Source organism: Hemitrygon akajei, chromosome 2, assembly GCF_048418815.1.
Source record: "Hemitrygon akajei chromosome 2, sHemAka1.3, whole genome shotgun sequence".
Classification (NCBI taxonomy): Eukaryota; Metazoa; Chordata; class Chondrichthyes; order Myliobatiformes; family Dasyatidae; genus Hemitrygon; species Hemitrygon akajei.
The window spans coordinates 68,147,465-68,167,452 of NC_133125.1; the positions used below are offsets into that span (position 1 = coordinate 68,147,465).

General features: G+C 43.8%; 1 protein-coding gene across 1 annotated transcript in view; it reads right to left on the minus strand.

The window, feature by feature from the left end:
- LOC140713879 (neuromedin-K receptor-like) overlaps positions 1–10,469 on the minus strand; it is an 83,223-nt gene extending 72,754 nt beyond the window's left edge. Inside the window, exon 1 of the mRNA XM_073024503.1 lies at positions 9,535–10,469. Coding sequence (XP_072880604.1) covers positions 9,535–9,953 — 419 coding nt within the window. The 5' untranslated portion in view covers positions 9,954–10,469. The remainder of the gene's footprint in view (positions 1–9,534) is intronic.
- Between the last annotated feature and the right edge of the window lie 9,519 nt (positions 10,470–19,988).

Genomic DNA, 19,988 nt, shown 5'->3' on the forward strand with positions numbered 1-19,988 from the left:
ATCTTAATGTTTTTAAGAAGATCCAGCACTTCTTCTTCCCTAATCTCCACATTGTCCAGCACACAGGCCCACTCTACTTCGACCTCATCCTGATCAAGATCCTTTTCACTTGTGAGTACGGAAGCAAAGTATTTATTTAGGACCCCCCAAAATTCTCCGCCTCCAGGCACATGTTGCCCTCTTTATCCTTTAGTGGTCCCACCTTCGTTCTCGTCATCCTCCTATTCTTCACATACGCAAAGAACGCCTTGGGGTTCTCCTTAATCCTACATGTCAAGGCCTTCTCATGCCCCCTTTGAGTGCTCCTAAGTCCTTGCTTTAGCTCCTTCCTGGCTACCCTATATTTCTCATAAGCCCCTCCTACTTCCTGCTTCTTATATCTAACATATGCTTCCTTTATCCTCTTGACGAGTTGCCTCACATGTTTCATCAGCCACGGTTCCCTTTTCCTACCATTTTTTCCTTGCCTCAGTGGGACAAACCTATCCTGAACCCAGCTCAAGTGGTCCCTAAACTTCTCCCACATTACTTCTGTGCTTTCCCCTTTGAACATCTGTTTCCAATTTACTCTCACTAGTTCCTGCCTCATCCCTTCAAAGTTAGCCCTTCCCCAATTAAGCACTTTACCATTTCATCTGATTTTATCCCTTTCCATAGCTATGCTGAAGCTAAGGGAGTTGTGGTCACTCCTGGTATCACTTGTGGGGTCACGTGGTCAGCATTTGGGATCTTATTTGGCCTTGGAGACTTAGCACTTTTATTCCCGCTGAGACATCTGAATTCAAATGAAGTTGTCAACTTAAATTGAAAAAAAAAATTAAAAATCTTATGTGCATAATTATTTGCATTGCTTAATGCCATATAGTGTTTTGGTGAATGTAATTTGCATGAGATCCAAAGGGACATTGCTTTGTGGATTCAGAATTGGCTTGCCCACAGAAGGCAAAGAGTGGTTGTAGACGGGTCATATTCTGTATGGAGGTGGGTAACCAGTGGTGTGCCTCAGGGATCTGTTCTGGGACCTCTTCTCTTCATGATTTTTATACCTGGATGAGGAAGTGGAGGGGTGGGTTATTAAATTTGCTGATGACACAAAGATTGGGAGTGTTGTGGATAGTGTGGAGAGTTGTCAGAGGTTACAGTGGGACATTGATAGAATGCAAAACTAGGCTGAGAAGTGGCAGATGGAGTTCAACCCAGATAAGTGTGAGGTGGTTCATTTTGGTAGGTCAAATATGATGTTAGAATATAGTATTAGTGGTAAGACTCTTGGCAGTGCAGATGATCAGAGGGATCTTGGGCTCTGAGTCCATAGGACATTCAAAGCTGCTACGCAGGTTGACTCTATGGTTAAGAAGGCATACGTGCATTGGCCTTCATCAACTGTGGTATTGAGTTTAGGAGCCAAGAGGTAATGTTGCAATTATATAGGACACTAGTCAGACCTAACTTGGAGTACTGTGCTCAGTTCTGGTCGCCTCACTACAGGAAGGATGTGGAGACCATAGAAAGGGTGCAGAGGAGATTTACAAGGATGTTGCCTGGATTGGGGGGCATGCTTTATGAGAATAGGTTAAGTGAACTCAGCCTTTTCTCCTTGGAGTGCAGGAAGGATAAGGGGTAACCTGATAGAGGTTCTTAAGATGAAGAAAGGAATTGATCATGTGGATAGTCAGAGGCTTTTTCCCAGGGTTGAAATGGCTAACATGAGAGGGCACAGTTTTAAAGTGCTTGGAAGTAGGTACAGAGGAGATGTCAGGGGTACTTGTTTACGCAGAGAGTGGTGAGTGTGTGGAATGGGCTGCCAGCGACAGTAGTGGAGGCAGATACGATAGGGTCTTTTAAGAGACTCCCAGATAGGTACGTGGAGCTTAGAAAAATAGAGGGCTATGGGTAACCCTGAGTGATTTCTAAAGTAAGGATGTTCGGCACAGCTTTGTGGGCTGAAGGGCCTGTGTTGTGCTGTATGTTTCTTAGAATTTTAGTTAAGACTATTTAAAATTGTTTATTCCTTTTCCCCTCCACGATCTTTGTCTGTATTTTGTGCTGTTTCAGTAAAGCAGCCAGCATCCACCCTGGACATTCCCTCTTTGCCTATTTCCCACCAGGAAGAAGATACAAAAGCCTGAAAACATATAACATCAAACTCAATGACAGCTTCTTTCAGACTCTTCACCTCACAACCTACCTCATTATGATCTTGAACTTTATTATTTAACTGCTCCGCATTAACTCTCTGGATTTTACACTTTGTTCTGTATTGCTACACCTTATTCTACCTAGGTGCACTGTGTAATGATTTGATCTGTATAAAGAGTATGCAAGACAAGCTTTTCATTGTATCTTGGTACGTGTGACAATAGTAAACCAATACTAATACCAATAAAAGGTTAAAGGGCCCTTGACGTTCAAAGGCTGTCCAAAATCCAATACAGGGTTGACAGTTGTCATTTGAGAGCTAATCACTATTCGCTGCTCACAGATGACACTGAGAACACTTGGTCATAAGGAGTGTGGTCACAAAGCAGCACAGGCACACACCGATGAATAGGCAGGATCAAACCTTTCTACTATACTGTATACTCACTCTAATGTAATATGACTGCCAATTATCCTGAGATAGCTCAATATTTTATCATTCACTTTTGTCATCTTAATCTCCCTTCAATACCCCTTCTCCAAATATTTTGTGTGTCATTGTCCATATTTACCAAATATCGGGATTTCTGGAGCTATGTTCTTTTCTCTCGTTATCCGTCAATTTTACCCCAGGATACTTGTCATCAAAGTTGTATCACTGCTCTATTTTGTGATTTTGTGTATTTTTCCATATTATGGACAAAACCAACTTGTGGATGTCTCCATGCGTAACCTGAAAATGACGTATACCTGCAATAAGTGGGTTATGAAGAATGGCTGGAGAGGCTCAACTTGCATCTTCTGCAATTCAGAAGAGTGAGAAGTCATTTGATGGAGACAAGATCCTGAGAATGCCACATCTCAGAACTTCCTTTCAGCCATGGGAAAACGACATCTCAAGAGCTTTCTTCCAAGTTGCTCAGCACACTAATGTAAATAAAAGTATTTTATATACACAGACTTAAATTTTGACAAGTCCACTGGGTACAGTAGCTGCAGCAGTATTGTAATGAATGGAGCTAATAACAGCAAATTAGCATCCCTGCCTCGATGCAGTGATACAAAATCATGATCCCAGGGTGAATGACAAGATGTTTCCTTATGTAGTGATCATCCATAAATCATGTTTAAAAACAAGGCATCGACCACTATAAGCAAATTAGGCCATTTCTTTTTCTGTGAAGATGCTTGTAAATCTTGGAACTATTTTACCCCAAAGAATGGTGAAGTCAGAATTTTTGCACAAAGGGTTATCAGACTATCTCAAGCAGATGGGAATGCAATGCAGAATTGAGCTTCTAGTCAGATCAGCCACAATGATCCTTCTAAATGGAAGAGAAAAGCAGACTCGAAGGATCAACTGGACTACATTCTCCTAATTCAGACGTTTCTATGAAATCAAGCATGTTTTTAACTGGGTCACTAAGTGAAAATTATGATTAACAATTCACTGCTCACAAAAGCTGCTAGAATATATTTTAATTACAATTCTCTCCATTAAATGTTCCAAAGAATTATTAAATGAGAAAAATATCATTTCAGTTTCTATGTTAATGTAGCATACATTACATTATTATTTTACTGATAATATATGAAAAGTTAATTAAAATTTGCCCTTCATGATTTTAGTCTGTGAATTCTTCATTCACTTTGGTTACTTCATTGATGATGGAACTAAGAATCTGATGTCCAACAGCAATCAAAATGTTATAAAAGGGAAAGTGAATGAACTTTGCAGACAGCTTTCTTCAAAACAGTAGTGACTGTCTTTGTTCTATAGCTGAACAAATAAATCCAGGGCAATTTCAAGGCAGTTGTTTTATGAAAGTAGGATATACATGTCTCAGTAGAGAAATATAGCAAGGGATTAACAAGGACATCTGTTACCTTGCTGTGAATTTGGAAGCTGCACTTCCAGCCCCTTCCCCCTCCAACCACTTGCAGTAATGATATACAGCACTATGTATGGCAAAGATTTAAATCTTGTACCTTGACAGCTTTGAAGCATCAACTAAGTGGAAGCTGTTTTGCAACCAGTTATTTATGCTAAAGAATATTGTAATTTGATGACCCATTTCCTTCTCTGCTGCTCTCAGTTAACAGAGTGGTATCATTTGCTAAAGTAATTGTTTTATTATATTGCAACATTGCTTCCTGCTTGGGAATTTCTTCCCAAGAGTCTTGCACAGATGTTGCACATTTTATGTTTATTTATTAGACATAAAATAAAGAATGCAAATATTATAGCTAATAGATTTACGTGGCTGGGCAAAATTTAAACGTGAAATTGTACCAACTAGCTGCCAGTTGTTACACACAACTGTTGATAAATTGAGAGATTTTCTGCAATTTATTGATCTGAAGTTGTGTCACCATTCCCTTTCAATATAGGTATGTTAACTGTCAGTAGCATTACAAAGTCCAGAACCTACTACTGTGTTGTTTACTTTAAGTAAAATTACAGTAAAAGATACAGACTTTGTTCAATGCAGGAGACAATGTCAGATTATTGTTGTCACTGCAAGTCTATATTGCATAATTTAACAGCCCAACCAGCCAAGCTGATAGTTAAATACAAAGCAGAATACTTTGAGGCAGGGTGGAAGAACAAATTATTTGAAACCAGAACTAATCATGAGACACAAGCAATAAATATAATTATGACACTCCACCCATGTTTACTGATTGTTAACACAGTAGCTGAAGACCATGGGATTGGCACTGTGCCTCTAATAGTAAAACAGATTTCTTTGAGCACAAGGAAGGAATTCCTGGATTCTGTTCAAACACTCTGTAATACTGAGGCTAACAATATAGTGATAAGAGTCACAGAGCAATGAAATAGGTCTTTTGCCCCACTTGGTCCATGTCAGCTGTCAGTACCTATCTATACTAATGTCCCTGACGATCACTCCCGTTGTAATGACTCTGATGCACACTCTATCCCATGATGTTTCAAAATACTTCTTAAATGTTGCAGCAATACTTGCCTCAACTAATCTCTCATGATGATGTCAATCATCTTCCTCAAGTCACCCTTTCATTACCATCACTACATTTATTTGTATCAGACAACTCTAACTAAAATCTATCCATCCTCCTCAGCTCTGAAAGCTCCAACTCTTGCAATATTCACAGCCTTTTGAGGTAGGAGAACATATTCTACTGACATTTTTGGGTGAAGTGTGTTTTTATTATTCACTCCATAGTAGTTTAGTGCCATTTAAGATTATTTTGCTCTTTTAAGTTTCCTCAAATTAACCTCCTTGGATCACTGTATTTACTTTTCTTTACCTACCAATTTTATAAGTCAGCTCTGTCAACTCACCATTTGATAAATTGGTTTTGTCTTTAATTACTAAAATATTCTTTCTCAAGGTAAATGTAATGTTCCAGATGGATGCTTTTGTTGTCAGATGATGATGCTGATGATATTACAAAGGGTTGTTGTCATGGTCCGGTCCGTGAAATTCACATTCCGGTCCACGTTCCTTATTCCAGGTTTTCTGGGTTTCCCCAGCTTCTGTTGAGGCAGCTGATTCTCATTTGGGCTGGCTTCATAAATAGCTTCAGGATTCAGCCTCTGGCTGCTGGATTGTTCCTGTCCATACCCCTTCCCTCCACCTTTCTCCTGGAGCCAAGCCTAACCTCGCCTCACCTGTAACCCTTGTCTTCACTGCTGTCAAGTTCAACCACTGGAGCAAGATAAGGAACTGTCTTTTGTTGTTTTGAACTGTCTTTGTGTCCACAACTTTGCTAGGTAGGTCTGGCCATCTGCTGCTATCTTGTGTTGGGAACTGTCTTGTCATATTCTGCAAGCTGTGTAATGAGTCCTGGCCCCATGTCCTGCACCCAAGGAGGGGTCCCAGATCTGTGTTCCATATTCCTGTCACTCCCTTGAACCAAGGCTCTGTGTTCCTGTCTCTTCCTCGACCAAGTCAAGGTTTCGGGGTCTCATCCAGTCCTAGCCATGTCCAAGCACCTTGTCCTGTCCAAGCCATGGCTTTGTGTTCTCGCCCAGCCCAGGAGTGCCTCGCCCAGCCTGGTGCTGGGATTTCCTCATCCTGTGCTGGGGTTCCCTTGTCCTGTCCAGGAGTCTCTCGTCCAGTCCTGTTGCCTCTCCTCGTCCTGTAGCCACGTCTTGTCCTCGTCTGGTTCTGGATTCCGAGCCCAAGTCAAGACCCAGGTTCTGGGTCGTTGTCCAGTCTCTGGCTCAGAGTCCAAGCCCAGGCTCCTAGTTCCGAGTTCCATGTCCTGGTTCCACTATCCTAGTCAAGTCCTAGCCCAGACCTGGAATCCTTGTCTCGTTCAGGTCCTGTGTCATGTTCAGTGTCCTTCCTTCCCCACTTTTCTTGCTTCCTTCTCACACCTAGTTCTGTTCCTGGTAGTTCAGTGTCTGTCTTGCATTTGTGTCCACTCCCAACACCCTTCTGATGACAGTTGTAATATATATGGTGGATTTTCCCATGAATATATTCATCAAGTTACTTATATTTGCTCTCTTTACATTTTCTCTTGGTTCCTTAAGATTGTTATAGTCAGGGGTAGTGGAGATAAGCTCCCACTAACTATTAAATGCTTCCAATGGTGTGCATCTCAAATAGTCTGACAACTAGCTCCAGCTCTTGGCCTTCACATGTGGCTTAGCTACTAAGCCAGTGGAACTGTTTCTACTGACAGGAGAAGTGGCAAAGACTGGTTACTGATGCCAAAAAAGCAGACACTTCGAGTAGATGGGGCTTGTCAGCCATGGTTGGCAGCTCATCTAGAAGAAAGAAATCTCTGATCTTAAACCTCTGCTGCCTTGCAACTATACCCGCTCACGGGGAAGGCTTTGGGAGTAAACTCTTCAGAAAAATTTGGAGCTGGAGGACCTAAGGCAGCCCTACATTGAGTTCAACGCTGACTGGCAACTCCTGCGACACTGCTGGTGCCAAACTGTATCGGTCTCTGCTGGTCCTTTGGGCTCATCAGCTGCCTGCTACATGGACAACAGCTTGCTCTCCCTGGCTTGCGTATCATGTAGAGAGCTGGAATGCAATATCCAGAGGCCCTCGGCATTCCTTCCCCCTTCAGCATTCGGTTCCTTCCACAACTCTCTGTCTCAGTCTGATATCCACACTAATTACTACTTCTCTCAGCAATTCCTCATACAACAGCAGGAGATACAATGCCCTCCATCCAGGGAATGAAAGCTCTCCTTATTCCTGTGCTCAAAGTATGGGGGGAAAAAAACAAACATAAATTGAGTGACCTCTTTGCAGAACATTTCTGTTTGGCCTGAAAGGGTGACTCTGAACTTCCAGCTGCTTTCCATTTGAATTCACCATCTTGCTCCATTCTGATCTGCTTTTGATCTCTTACACCATTCTGACAAAGCATTAACTAAATCTGGGGCACAGCACCTAATCTTCCATCGAGGCATATGATAGTCCTTGGTGCTTAACAAGAACTTCAATATTAAACAACCAGCCTTTCCAATTTATGGCAGAGCTGGAGAGTTGTCATACAAGGTTATCAGCCTTTAAATTTTTGTTCACTCCACAGACGCTACCTCAGATACAGAGTATTTCCATTCTTTCCTGTTTATATTTCAGATAAGATCAGCATCCAGTTTCTGGAAACCTTTCCAGATCACTTTTCCTTTATGTTTTTATCCCCTTTTCCAAATAATGCAGTTTAGTTGCAACACTTACAAAATGCTGGAGGAACTCAGCATGTTGCCTTCTCTTTCTCTCTCCAACACACACACAAACACACACACACACTCCCACTCACACTCTGTCACGCACACATTCTCTCACCCATGCGCACACACACTCCCCCACTCTCGTTCTCTTTCCTTCCCATGCACACACACACAAACACATACACACACTCCCACTCACACTCTGTCACGCACACATTCTCTCACCCATGCGCACACACACTCCCCCACTCTCGTTCTCTTTCCTTCCCATGCACACACACACAAACTCTCTCTCTCACACACCCTCTCTCTCTCTCACCCTCATACTCTCTCTTTTTCACTCACACACACACTGTCACTCTCTCTCTCTTCTTCCTGTCTTTACATCTCCTAAATGTAGTGATTATGTTTGATGCCACCATTTCCTCTAGCAGTGAATCCATATATCAACCACTCTCTGTACAAAACTATTACTCCTCAATCCTTCTAAATCTCCTTACTCTTCCTCTTAAAACTACAGCCACTTATTTTTCATACCCACACTGGGGTGGAGGTGGGTAGATTCTAATTATTAATTCTATCCATGCCTCTTGTAATTTTATATACCTGATGTCTATCAGGTTGCCCATCAGGCCTGATCCTTCAATGAAAACATACCTCTCCTTTCCCCATAACTAAATCATTCAAACTAAGGAATATCCCGGTGACTCTGCCTTGTAATCTCTCCAATGCAATATCCTTCCTATAGCGTGGCACGCTGAACTGCACAAAATACTCCAAATGAAGCCATACTGGTGCTTAGTAAAGTTGTAACCTAACATCCCAAATTGTATGCCACACCTCTGGGCTAGCATGCCATATGCCTTCACCCGTGCTACCACTTTCAGACAATGACGGACGCGGACTTCCAGATCGAACTGTTCAATCCTTAGGGCTTTGCCGTTTACTGTATATATGTTCTGTCTCCATTTGACAGATCATCAAATGCATCACCTCGCATTTCTCTTTCTCTCTCCAACACACACACATTACGTTTCCCCTGTCAACTCTTAATCTCTCTCGCATGCCCTGATTCGTGTACCTACCCATCTAAGGGAGAGCATGTGAATTCGAGGCAGACAGCGCGGGCGGTCCGAACTAACCCTGGGTCACCGCAGCGGAGGCCCCAACCTCTTCCACTCAGGGTCTTGTCAAAGTATCATTTGCTGACGGATTGTAACTTCATCACAGTTAGGACCACCTAAGCGTAGTGAAAGGGCTGCGGATCGGGCAATACTTCAGGATGAAGTTTCGAAAACTTTTTGTCGAGATCACCGAGTTACAAGAATTTCCAACTACCCAACTGTCGTCGGTGTGTATCAGTCAGTGTGCCGTCCGGATAACTGCAGAACCACCTGAGATCCTCCCTCAGTAGCCCAGGAGGACTGGAATTTTAAATATACTGGCAGTGCTACTTTGGACACGTATGTAACCAAATAAGATCTAATTTCGCCCTAGTAGATGCTTTGAGGACGGTCTCGAACCACCCTTACCCACCCGCACCTACCCCCTTTGGTAGTCGTGCTTTGCCCCACCCAATCGCACGCTATGGACCCAGTACAGCATCAGGAAGGAATCTGAACCTACCCTGAGGTCTTGCTTTAGAGGAGGACATAACAAACTACCCTACATGTGAAGGGGTGTCTGATGCTGGCTGGCGGGGTTACCTGTCCACAGCAATTGCTGTCATGGAATAGATGCTGGCGAACATGGCGGCGATGGGAAAGAAGTTGTGGAAGCGGCAGTATGTTTCTCCGAAATACCAGTCGTTGTGAACGGCGTAAATGAAATTGACCAAGGTGTTGAAGGCGGCCACAGAGGCGTCCGAGAAGGCGAGGTTGACCAGGAAATAATTGGTCACCGTCCGCATCCTCTTGTGAGCCAAGATGATCCAGATGACGACGAGGTTGCCGAAGACGGCTACTGCCACAACCCAGCCGTAGATGATGGACCAGAGCGCGATCTGCCAGAAGGGCTGCACGAATATGTTGGTGGAGTTCTCCGGGGAAGGTCCCTTCTGGGTGTATCCGCTGTCCTGGCTGCCGTTTCCCCAGAGTTCAGTGAAGTTGGGTGTCAGTGTTCCCATCCCGGCTGCACCGTGCGCCCACGGATCTCCGGTGGAACGACTTCTCTCTGCGGCAGTGAAGTGGAGCAGCGAGGCAGCTCCCGGTTCTTTTAATCTCTGTGGGGAGGGGTGGGTGTTTCGTCGTTTGATGCAATCGAAGAGTCAGAGAAGGGATAGGCTGCGATCCGCCGCAGCACATCCCCGAGCGGTGCCTTGCAGGAGGTCAGTGCACAGCCAAACCCGGAGAAACCAGGCGGGGAGGAGCGGGCAACTTTGCTGCCGCCAACCTGTTGCTCCGATTGAGCCGAATGAGAGGACAGTACGATCAGTGCAATCCCAGCAAGAGAGAACAATTGTTAAATACAGTCTCACCATCTCCTTGGGATGTTACAGAGTGGATCACAAACAGCCCGTGGAACCGGCACACCATCTCTTTCAGTTCTCACATCATTTCGCCTCCGTCCACTAGATCATTTTGTTTTAAACAACGAATTGACAGATGCTTAAATTTGGACGAATTCCTGCAGTGCTGGTTCGCCGGAGTTCAAGACATGATTTCAGGTTGAGCTGAGCAAACGGGACTGGTGAAGGAACAGCAATCTCGACATCTACCACAATTCAGTCTCGCCCTTCACACAGGAATGTCGTAACTCGAACCTGCCCCTTGAATCTGCTCCAGCAATAATGCCCCTTGAACCGTCTCCTCCTACCCGTCTTTGCCCATTACCCCGCTCTGTATCTCAATCCTGAACGCTCCAACTTTTCCGGCAGACGCAAGGATGGGGAGGACGCTGCGAGCTCACAACCTCCCTTTAAAATACCCCTTTCTCCCAATTCTCAACAGTAATTTAAGATTGTTGTATCGAGTTTGTGTCGGTTGCCACGAAAGCAATCCTATTGGTCCCGTTCTTTCACTCTGTTTACCATTAACCCACACTAAAGTAAACTACGTTAGTCAATTAACCAGTGTACACATCTGTAGGATAAGGAAGGTATTTGGAATTGAATTTATTTAAATCTTACTCCTTCACGTTGTGGAACGAATGTAAAAATCTTTGCGTTATTACTCTGTTGCAATGTACAGACGTGAATTTATACGTCTAATGGCTTGTAGAAAGAAGCTGTCCCGAAGTCTGTTGGTGCTGGCTTAAATGTTGTGTACCGTTTGCCAGATGGAAGCAGCTGGAACCGTTTAGGGTTGGGGTGTCTGGTGTCCGCAGTGATCTTCCAGGCCTCCTCTATGCAGCTGCTGCTGTAAATGTTCTCAATGGAGGGAAGTTCACATCCACAGGTGCACTGGGCTGTCCGTACCGCTCTCTGCAGTGCCCAGCGGTCAAGGTTGGTGCAGTTCCCGTATCAGGCGATGATACAACCAGTCAGGATGCTCTCAATGGTGCCCCTGTAGAAGGTCCTGAGAGCTTGGAGGCGCATGCGGAATTTCTTCAGTCACCTGAGGTGGAAGAAACGCTGTTGTGCTTTTTTTTGCTACGCAGCCAGTGTGTACAGTTCCGGTGAGATCTTCGGTGATGTGTATACTGAGGAACTTGAAACTACACACCTTCTCAACTGATGTTGATCAGGCGAGCCGGTCTCCATTCCTCCTGTAATCACGTAACGTGATATCTGATGAAGACTTATTTGGTCTGAGGGCATAAATGCCAACCCCACACAGATCCATTATCAATCTCCACATTCCCACAGCTCTTTCAACCATCTTTCCTCTCACCTACACTTCTGGAAGGACTACAATCTTCTTCCAATTTTTCCTTCTCTGTGGTATTTACTCCATTGACAAGATGGTTCATACAAGTGCCTCTGCGACGTCTTCCTTCCTCCCAAACCATGTTTTGCTCTCCACTGTAGTGGACTGGGCTGTCGACTGCATCTCATCTATTTCCCACATACCTGCTCTCACCCCCCCACCTTCTGAATAAATTTCCCCAATCTTCATTTTCTATCTAGTTAGCACTGAATTCAATGGATTATCCCTTGCAACTTCTGCCATCTCCAGCAAGGTCATACCATCCCCTTTCAGCACTTCAAAGGAACCATCCGTCTTTTGACTCACCAATTCACTCTCTTGTCCCTATCAGCTGTTTCCCTTCCTATCGCATTCCCCCATGCCACTTTAGATGTCCAAGACCTAAAGTCCTTCCAAGTGAAGCAGTGATTCTCTGACTGACTGCATTTGCTTTTCACACTGCCACCTCAACAGTGAAGAAACCAAGTGCAGAATGGGAAAATATTTCAGGGGTACACAGGGGCAATTTAAAGCTTCCTGTTGCCTGCCATTTTGATTCTACATCTTACTATCACTTTGACATCCATCTGTGGCCACCTGCACTGTTCTAACAAAGCCCAACATAAGCTTAAGCAATTGCACAGTAGATTCTGCCCAGGGACATTGTATCCTTCCTGACTCACTACTGAATTCTAAAACTTCAAATATCTTTCATTCTCTGTCTATTAGAACTGGTCATTGTTGTTGTAAGTCACCCATCTGTAACATTGCTTACTGTTTCCAATGTGGAGTTTCCAACATTCCTGCCTCTCTCCCAGAAGATCCAGATGTTTTTTTATGCTCAATTCGATGTCGCCAACACTGAGACCATGAGGAGAGCTGCTGATGCGACCTGCACCTCCATTATCTCTGAGGCTGAAGTACGCAGGTGTTTCCAACGAGTGGGCAGTCACAAGGCTGCGGGACCGGAAGGCATCCCAGGGTTGGGTACTCAGCATTTGCGTGGCATAAATGGCAGGTGTGTTTGCAGACATTTTTAATCTCTCCCTCTCCCAGTGTAGAGTGTCCTGCTTCAAAACATCCACCATTGTTCCTGTACCTAAAAAGACCATGTCTGAATGACTGGTGCCCTGTCACACTCACCTCAATAATTAGCAAATGCTTCGAGAGGCTGGTCAAGGACTACATCTGCAGCTTGCTACCACCCACACTGGACCCCCTACAATTCACCTACTGACACAACCAGTCAACTGATGACAGAATAGTCACAGCCCTACACACCGTCCTTACACATCTAGAGAAGAATGATGCTTATGTGAGAATGCTGTTCTTGGACTACAGTTCAGCATTCAACACCACAATTCCCTCCAGGCTCGACACAAGCTCAGAGCTCAGAGACCTCGGCCTTCACCCTGCCGTGTGTAGCTGGATCTTGGACTTCCTGTCAGGTCGCCAGCAGTTGGTAAGAGTGGGCTCTCTCACCTCTGCTCCTCTGACCTGGCTCCTCACAGGGCTGTGTTCAAAGCACCCTCATTTACTCTCTGTATTCCCATGACTGTGTCGCCACCCACAGCTCCAATCAGCTAATTAAATTTGCTGACAACACTACACTGATTGGCCTAATCTCAAATAATAATGAGGCAGCCTACAGAGAAGAAGTCATCACCCTGACACAGGGGTGTCAAGGAAACAACCTCTCCCTCAATGTTGCAAAAACAAAGGAGCTGGTTGTGGACTACAGGAGGAATGGAGACAGGCTAACCTCTATTGATATCAATGGATCTGGGGTTGAGAGGGTGAAAACCTTCAAGTTCCTCAACATACACATCACTGAGAATTTCACGTGGTCTGTACGTATAGGCTGTGTGGTGAGAAAAGGCACAACAGCACCTCTTTCACCTCAGGTGGTTGAAGTTTGGCATGGGACCCCAATTCCTAAGAACTTTCTGCAGGGGCACAATTAAGAGCATCCTTAAGGCTGTATTACTGCCTGGTCTGGGAACTGTACTTCCTTCAACTGCAGGACTCTGCAGAGAGTGGTGCGGACAGCCCAGCACATCTGCAGATGTGAACTTCCCACTATTCAGAACATTTACAAAGACAGGTGTGTAAAGAGGGCCTGAAGAACCATTGGGGACCCGAGTCACCCCAACCACAAACTGTTTCAGCTGCTACCATCTGGAAAACGGTACTGCAGCATAAAAGCCAGGACCAACAGGCTCCGAGACAGCTTCTTCCACCAGGGCATCAGACTGATTAATTCATGCCGATGCAATTGTATTTCTATGTTATATTGACTGTCCTGTTGTACATACTGTTTATTATAAATTAGTATAATTTGCACATTGCACTTTTAGATGGAGAAGTAACGTAAAGATTTTTACTCCTCATCTATATGAAGGATGTAAGAAATAAAGTCAATTCAATTCAATTCAATTCACTCTGTTAGCAAAGAATAGAGTTGCAGCATGTTTCTACAGCCCTGCATTTAACAACTTTTATACTTCCTTGTTTGGATTGTCACTCCCTAACTGCCCTCATTTCATACTTTTGTGTTTGTTTTCTCTTTATCTAACTACCCCATTATTCCATTCACCTGAAAACATCTACACCTTATTTCTAGCTACACTATACCCATCACATCCCATCCTCTTGAAATATAAAACCAATTCCTTTTTTTTAGTTTTCCAAAGGTTTCTTGATTTGAAATGTTTACTTTGAGGAAAGAGAATCAGAATAAAGGGTGTAAAGGTAGTAGGGTAGAAGGGCTAAAGTGCATGTACTTCAATGCAAGAAGCATCAGGAACAAAGGTGATGAACTGAGAGCTTGGATACATACGTGGAATTCTGTTGTAGTTGTAATTTCAGAGACTTGGCTGGCACCAGGGCAGGAATCCATTCTCAATATTCCTGGATTTCAGTGCTTTAAAAGGAATAGAGAGGGGGGAAAAGGGAGGAGGGGTGGCATTACTGGTCAGGAATACTATTACAGCTGCAGAAAGGATGGGTAATGTAGCAAGATCCTCTTTTGAGTCAGTATCGTTGGAAGTCATGAACAGGAAGGGAGCAGTTACTCATTGGGAGTATTCTATAGGTCCCCTGGTAGTAGCAAAGATATCAAGGAGCAGATTGGAAGGCAGATTTTGGAAAGGTGCAAAAATAACAGGGATGTTATCATGGGTGACTTTAACTTCCCTAATATTGATTGGCACTTGATTAGTTCCAATGGTTTAGATGGGGCAGAGTTTGTTAAGTGTGTCCAGGACGGATTCCTGTTACAGTATGTTGACAGGTCAACTAGGGGGAATGCCATACTAGATCTAGTGTTAGATAATGAACCGGGTCAGGTCACAGATCTCTCAGTGGGTGAGCATCTGGGGGACAGTGACCACCGCTCCCTGGCCTTTAGCATTATCATGGAAAAGGATAGAATCAGAGAGGACAGGAACATTTTTAATTGGGGAAGGGCAAATTATGAGGCTATAAGGCCTGAACTTGCAGGTGTGAATTGGGATGATGTTTTTGCAGGGAAATGTACTATGGACATGTGGTCGATGTTTTAAGGATCTCTTGCAGGATGTTAGGGATAAATTTGTCCCGGTGAGGAAGATAAAGAATGGTAGGGTGAAGGAACCATGGGTGACAAGTGAGGTGGAAAATCAAATCAGGTGGAAGAAGGCAGCATACATGAGGTTTAGGAAGCAAGGATCAGATGGGGGTATTGAGGAATATAGGGTAGCAAGAAAGGAGCTTAAGAAGAGGCTGAGAAGAGCAAGAAGGGGGTATGAGAAGGCCTTGGCGAGTAGGGTAAGGGAAAATCCCAAGGCATTCTTCAATTATGTGAAGAACAAAAGGATGACAGGAGTGAAAGTAGGACCAATTAGAGATAAAGGTGGGAAGAAGTGCCTGGAGGCTGTGGAAGTGGGCAAGGTCCTCAATGAATACTTCTCTTCGGTATTCACCAATAAGAGGGAACTTGATGACGGTGAGGACAATATGAGTGAGGTTGATGTTCCGGAGCATGTTAATATTAACGGAGAGGAGGTGTTGGAGTTGTTAAAATACATTAGGTTGGATAAGTCCCCGGGGCCTGACGGAATATTCCCCAGGCTGCTCCACGAGATGAGGGAAGAGATTGCAGAGCCTCTGGCTAGGATCTTTATGTCCTCGTTGTCCACGGGAATGGTACCGGAGGATTGGAGGGAGGTGAATGTTGTCCTCTTGTTCAAAAAAGGTAGTCGGGATAGTCCGGGTAATTATAGACCAGTGAGCCTTACGTCTGGGGTGGGAAAGCTGTTGGAAAAGATTCTTAGAGATAGGATCTATGGGCATTTAGAGAATCAGGGACAATCAGCATGGCTTTGTGAAGGGCAGATCATGTCTAAGAAGCTTGATAGAGTTCATTGAGGAGGTGACCAGGCATATAGATGAGGGTAGTGCAGTGGATGTGATCTACATGGATTTTAGTAAGGCATTTGACAAGGTTCCACATGGTAGGCTTTTTCAGAAAGTCAGAAGGCATGGGATCCAGGGAAGTTTGGCCAGGTGGATTCAGAATTGGCTTGCTTGCAGAAAGCAGAAGGTCGTGGTAGTAGGAATACATTCGGACTGGAGGGTCCAGTGGTGTCCCACAAGGATCGGTTCTGGGACCTCTACTTTTCATGATTTTTTTAATGACCTGGATGTGGGTGTAGAAGGGTGGGTTGGCAAGTTTGCAGATGACACAAAGGTTGGCAGTGTTGTGGATAGTGTAGAGGATTGTCGAAGATTGCAGAGAGACATTGATAGGATGCAGAAGAGGGCTGAGAAGTGGCAGATGGAGTTCAACCCAGAGAAGTGTGAGGTGGTACACTTTGGATGGACAAACTCCAAGGCAGAGTACAAAGTAAATGGCAGGATACTTGTAGTGTGGAGGAGCAGATGGATTTGGGGGTATGTGTCCACAGATCCCTGAAAGTTGCCTCACAGGTAGATAGGGTAGTTAAGAAAGCTTATGGGGTGTTAGCTTTCATAAGTCGAGGGATAGAGTTTAAGAGTCGTGGAGTAATGATGCAGCTCTACAAAACTCTGGTTAGGCCACACTTGAACTGTGTCCAGTTCTGGTCGCCTCACTATAAGAAGGATGGGGAAGCTTTGGATAGGGTACAGAGGAGATTTGCCAGGATGCTGCCTGGTTTAGAGAGTATGCATTATGATCAGAGATTAAGGGAGCTAGGACTTTACTCTCTGAAGAGGAGGAGGATGAGAGGAGACATGACAGAGGTATACAAGATATTAAGAGGAATAGATAGAATGGACAGCCAGCACCTCTTCCCCATGGCACCACTACACAGTACAAGAGGACATGGGAAGTTCAAGGGGGATATTAGAAGAAGGTTTTTTACTCAGTGGTTGGTGTGTGGAATGCACTGCCTGAGTCAGTGGTGGAGGCAGATACACTAGTGAAATTTAAGAGACTACTAGACAGGTATATGGAGGAATTTAAGATGGGGGGATATAAGGGAGGCAGGATTTAAGAGTTGGCACAACATTGTGGGCCGAAGGGCCTGTACTGTGCTGTACTATTCTATGTTCTATGTTTGGTTTTTTTTCCACAGATGCTACCTACCAAATGTGCCAGTATTTTCCGTTTTCTTGCCTGGATGTTTATTTCTACCTAATCCGAACTGGGTGTTATTTATCTCAATTATTATTTGTGGGACTCTGACCCTTAGTTGTCTGTAATGACCGATAAATGTCACAAACACATTTTAAAGATAAGTAATTAACTGTGATACACTTGGGAATTACACAAGAAAATGATGAGGCTTTTTTTACTTTTTAAGATTATTTTTTGCTAGAACTGCACAGAATTTGTTTATAGAAATTACACAGTTGTATTATTTTGAAAATATTTTTTATCCAATAGGAAAACACGAATTCACTGGGGTTCTCGGAATCAAATCTATGCAGCAGAAAAATGTACAGGGTTGCTGTGAATTCACTGCATTTCCTTTCCTAATAATAATCAAATCAAGTCAAGTCAAGTCAACTTTTATTGTCATTTCGACCATAACTGCTGGTACAGTGCATAGTAAAAATGAGACAATGTTTTTCAGGACCATGGTTTACATGACACAGTACAAAAAACTAGACTGAACTACGTAGTAAAAAAAAACACAGAGAAAGCTACAGTAGACTACAGACCTACACTGGACTGCATAAAGTGCACAAAAACAGTGCAGGCATTACAATAAATAATAAACAGGACAGTAGGGCAAGGTGTCAGTCCAGGCTTCAGATATTGAGGAGTCTGATAGCTTGGGGGAAGAAACTGTTACATAGTCTGGTCGTGAGAGCCCGAATGCTTCGGAGCCTTTTCCCAGACGGCAGGAGGGAGAAGAGATTGTATGAGGTGTGCATTGGGTCCTTCATAATGCTGTTTCCTTTGCAGATGCAGCATGTAGTATAAATGTCCGTGATGGCGGGAAGAGAGACCCCGATGATCTTCTCAGCTGACCTCACTATCCACTGCAGGGTCTTACGATCCGAGATGGTGCAATTTCCGAACCAGGAAGTGATGCAGCTGCTCAGGATGCTCTCAATACAACCCCTGTAGAATGTGATGAGGATGGGGGGTGGGAGATGGACTTTCCTCAGCCTTCACAAAAAGTAGAGACACTGCTGGGCTTTCTTTGCTTTGAAGCTGGTGTTGAGGGACCAGGTGAGATTCTCCGTCAGGTGAACACCAAGAAATTTGGTGCTCTTTATGATCTCTACCGAGGAGCCGTCGATGTTCAGCGGGGAGTGGTCACTCTGTGCCCTCCTGAAGTCAACAACCATCTCTTTTGTTTTGTTCACATTAAGAGACAGGTTGTTGGCTCTGCACCAGTCCATTAGCCGCTGCACCTCCTCTCTGTAAGCTGACTAGTTGTTCTTGCTGATGAGACCCACCACGAATAATGATGTAATTTCCGGAATTCAGCTAAATGTTCACGAATCATTGGCACGGTAGCATACTAGCTAGTGCGACGCTTTACAGTACCAGTGGCATGGCTTCAATTCTTGCTGCTGCCTGTAAGGAGATTGCATGTTCACCCTACGAAAACACAGGTTTCCTTCAGGTGCTCCAAGTTCCTCTCACTATCCAAAGAGGTTAGCTGGGTATTGTCCTGTGATTAGGCTACTATTAATTGGGGGATCTTTGGGCGGTGTAGCTCGAAGGCCTGAAAGGCCTATTCCATACTGTATCTCAATCAATCAATCAATCAATAAATAGATCAATCAATCAATCAATCAATCAATCAAAAGATCTGCACTTTTGTATTTCCAGAAACAATTGCTAGAAGTAACTTATAAGAATTCGCTGACTAAATGAGGGAAGTATAGCAGTTTCATCAGTGGCTAATTTAACACTGCTCAAGTGCTGAAATAGTCTCAAAATATAACCAGAGAGTAGCCTGCAGGGGGAGTTAGTCATACTTGCTGAGTCTTTTCATTTTGTGCACCCATTGACTTAAATCCCATGCCATGCAGCTGAAAAATATGCAACTCTTCATAGCAATTAAATAAACAGGTCTGGCCTCCCACTACTTGTCATTTTTTGGAAGAAGAATCAAATACTCATATTTTCTTATGACACAGAAATAGGCCATGTGCCCATCAAGACCATGCTAGCTCTCAGAGAAATCCTATTTCCTATATGCATATGTAGATAGTTCATTCTTCAGTTATTGTTTGATTGAATCATATAGTGTCTTGAGGGGTCATTACAAAATGGATGTGAAGAGTGTGTTTCCTCTTGTGGGAATATCTGGGACTTGCATCACTTTAAATGTAAGGAATCACCAAATTAAGACTGAGATAAGGCTTTTTTGCCTCTCAGTTGTGAGAGACAAAGATCTATGGAAGCAGATGCTAAATATTTTTAAGGCACAGTTAGAGAAATATTTGATAATAGATAATGCAACATCGAAGTCAAGAACAGAATAGTCATAATCTTATTAAACAAAATGGGGAGCAGGCTCAAGCACCTTAATGATGTGCACTTGCTCCATGTTTGTCATGGTCATAAAGAGCTAAATCAGGGAAAGCCTTTTCCAACCCTCCCTGCAATAATTTCATCACACAGGACTGCAGTGCAGATCCCAGGGTTAATACTGAAAAGGTTTACATTGCAAAGGCGGACTGCAGTCCTGTTTTGTGTTTCATTGAATGTATACATAAGAGATACATCTACTGGAGGTGGCTATGATGATGAAACAGTAGAAAAAATGATTTCCGCGGTTGGAAGAGTACAGAACAAGTGAGCCTCATAGAAACAGTGAAGTAACTTA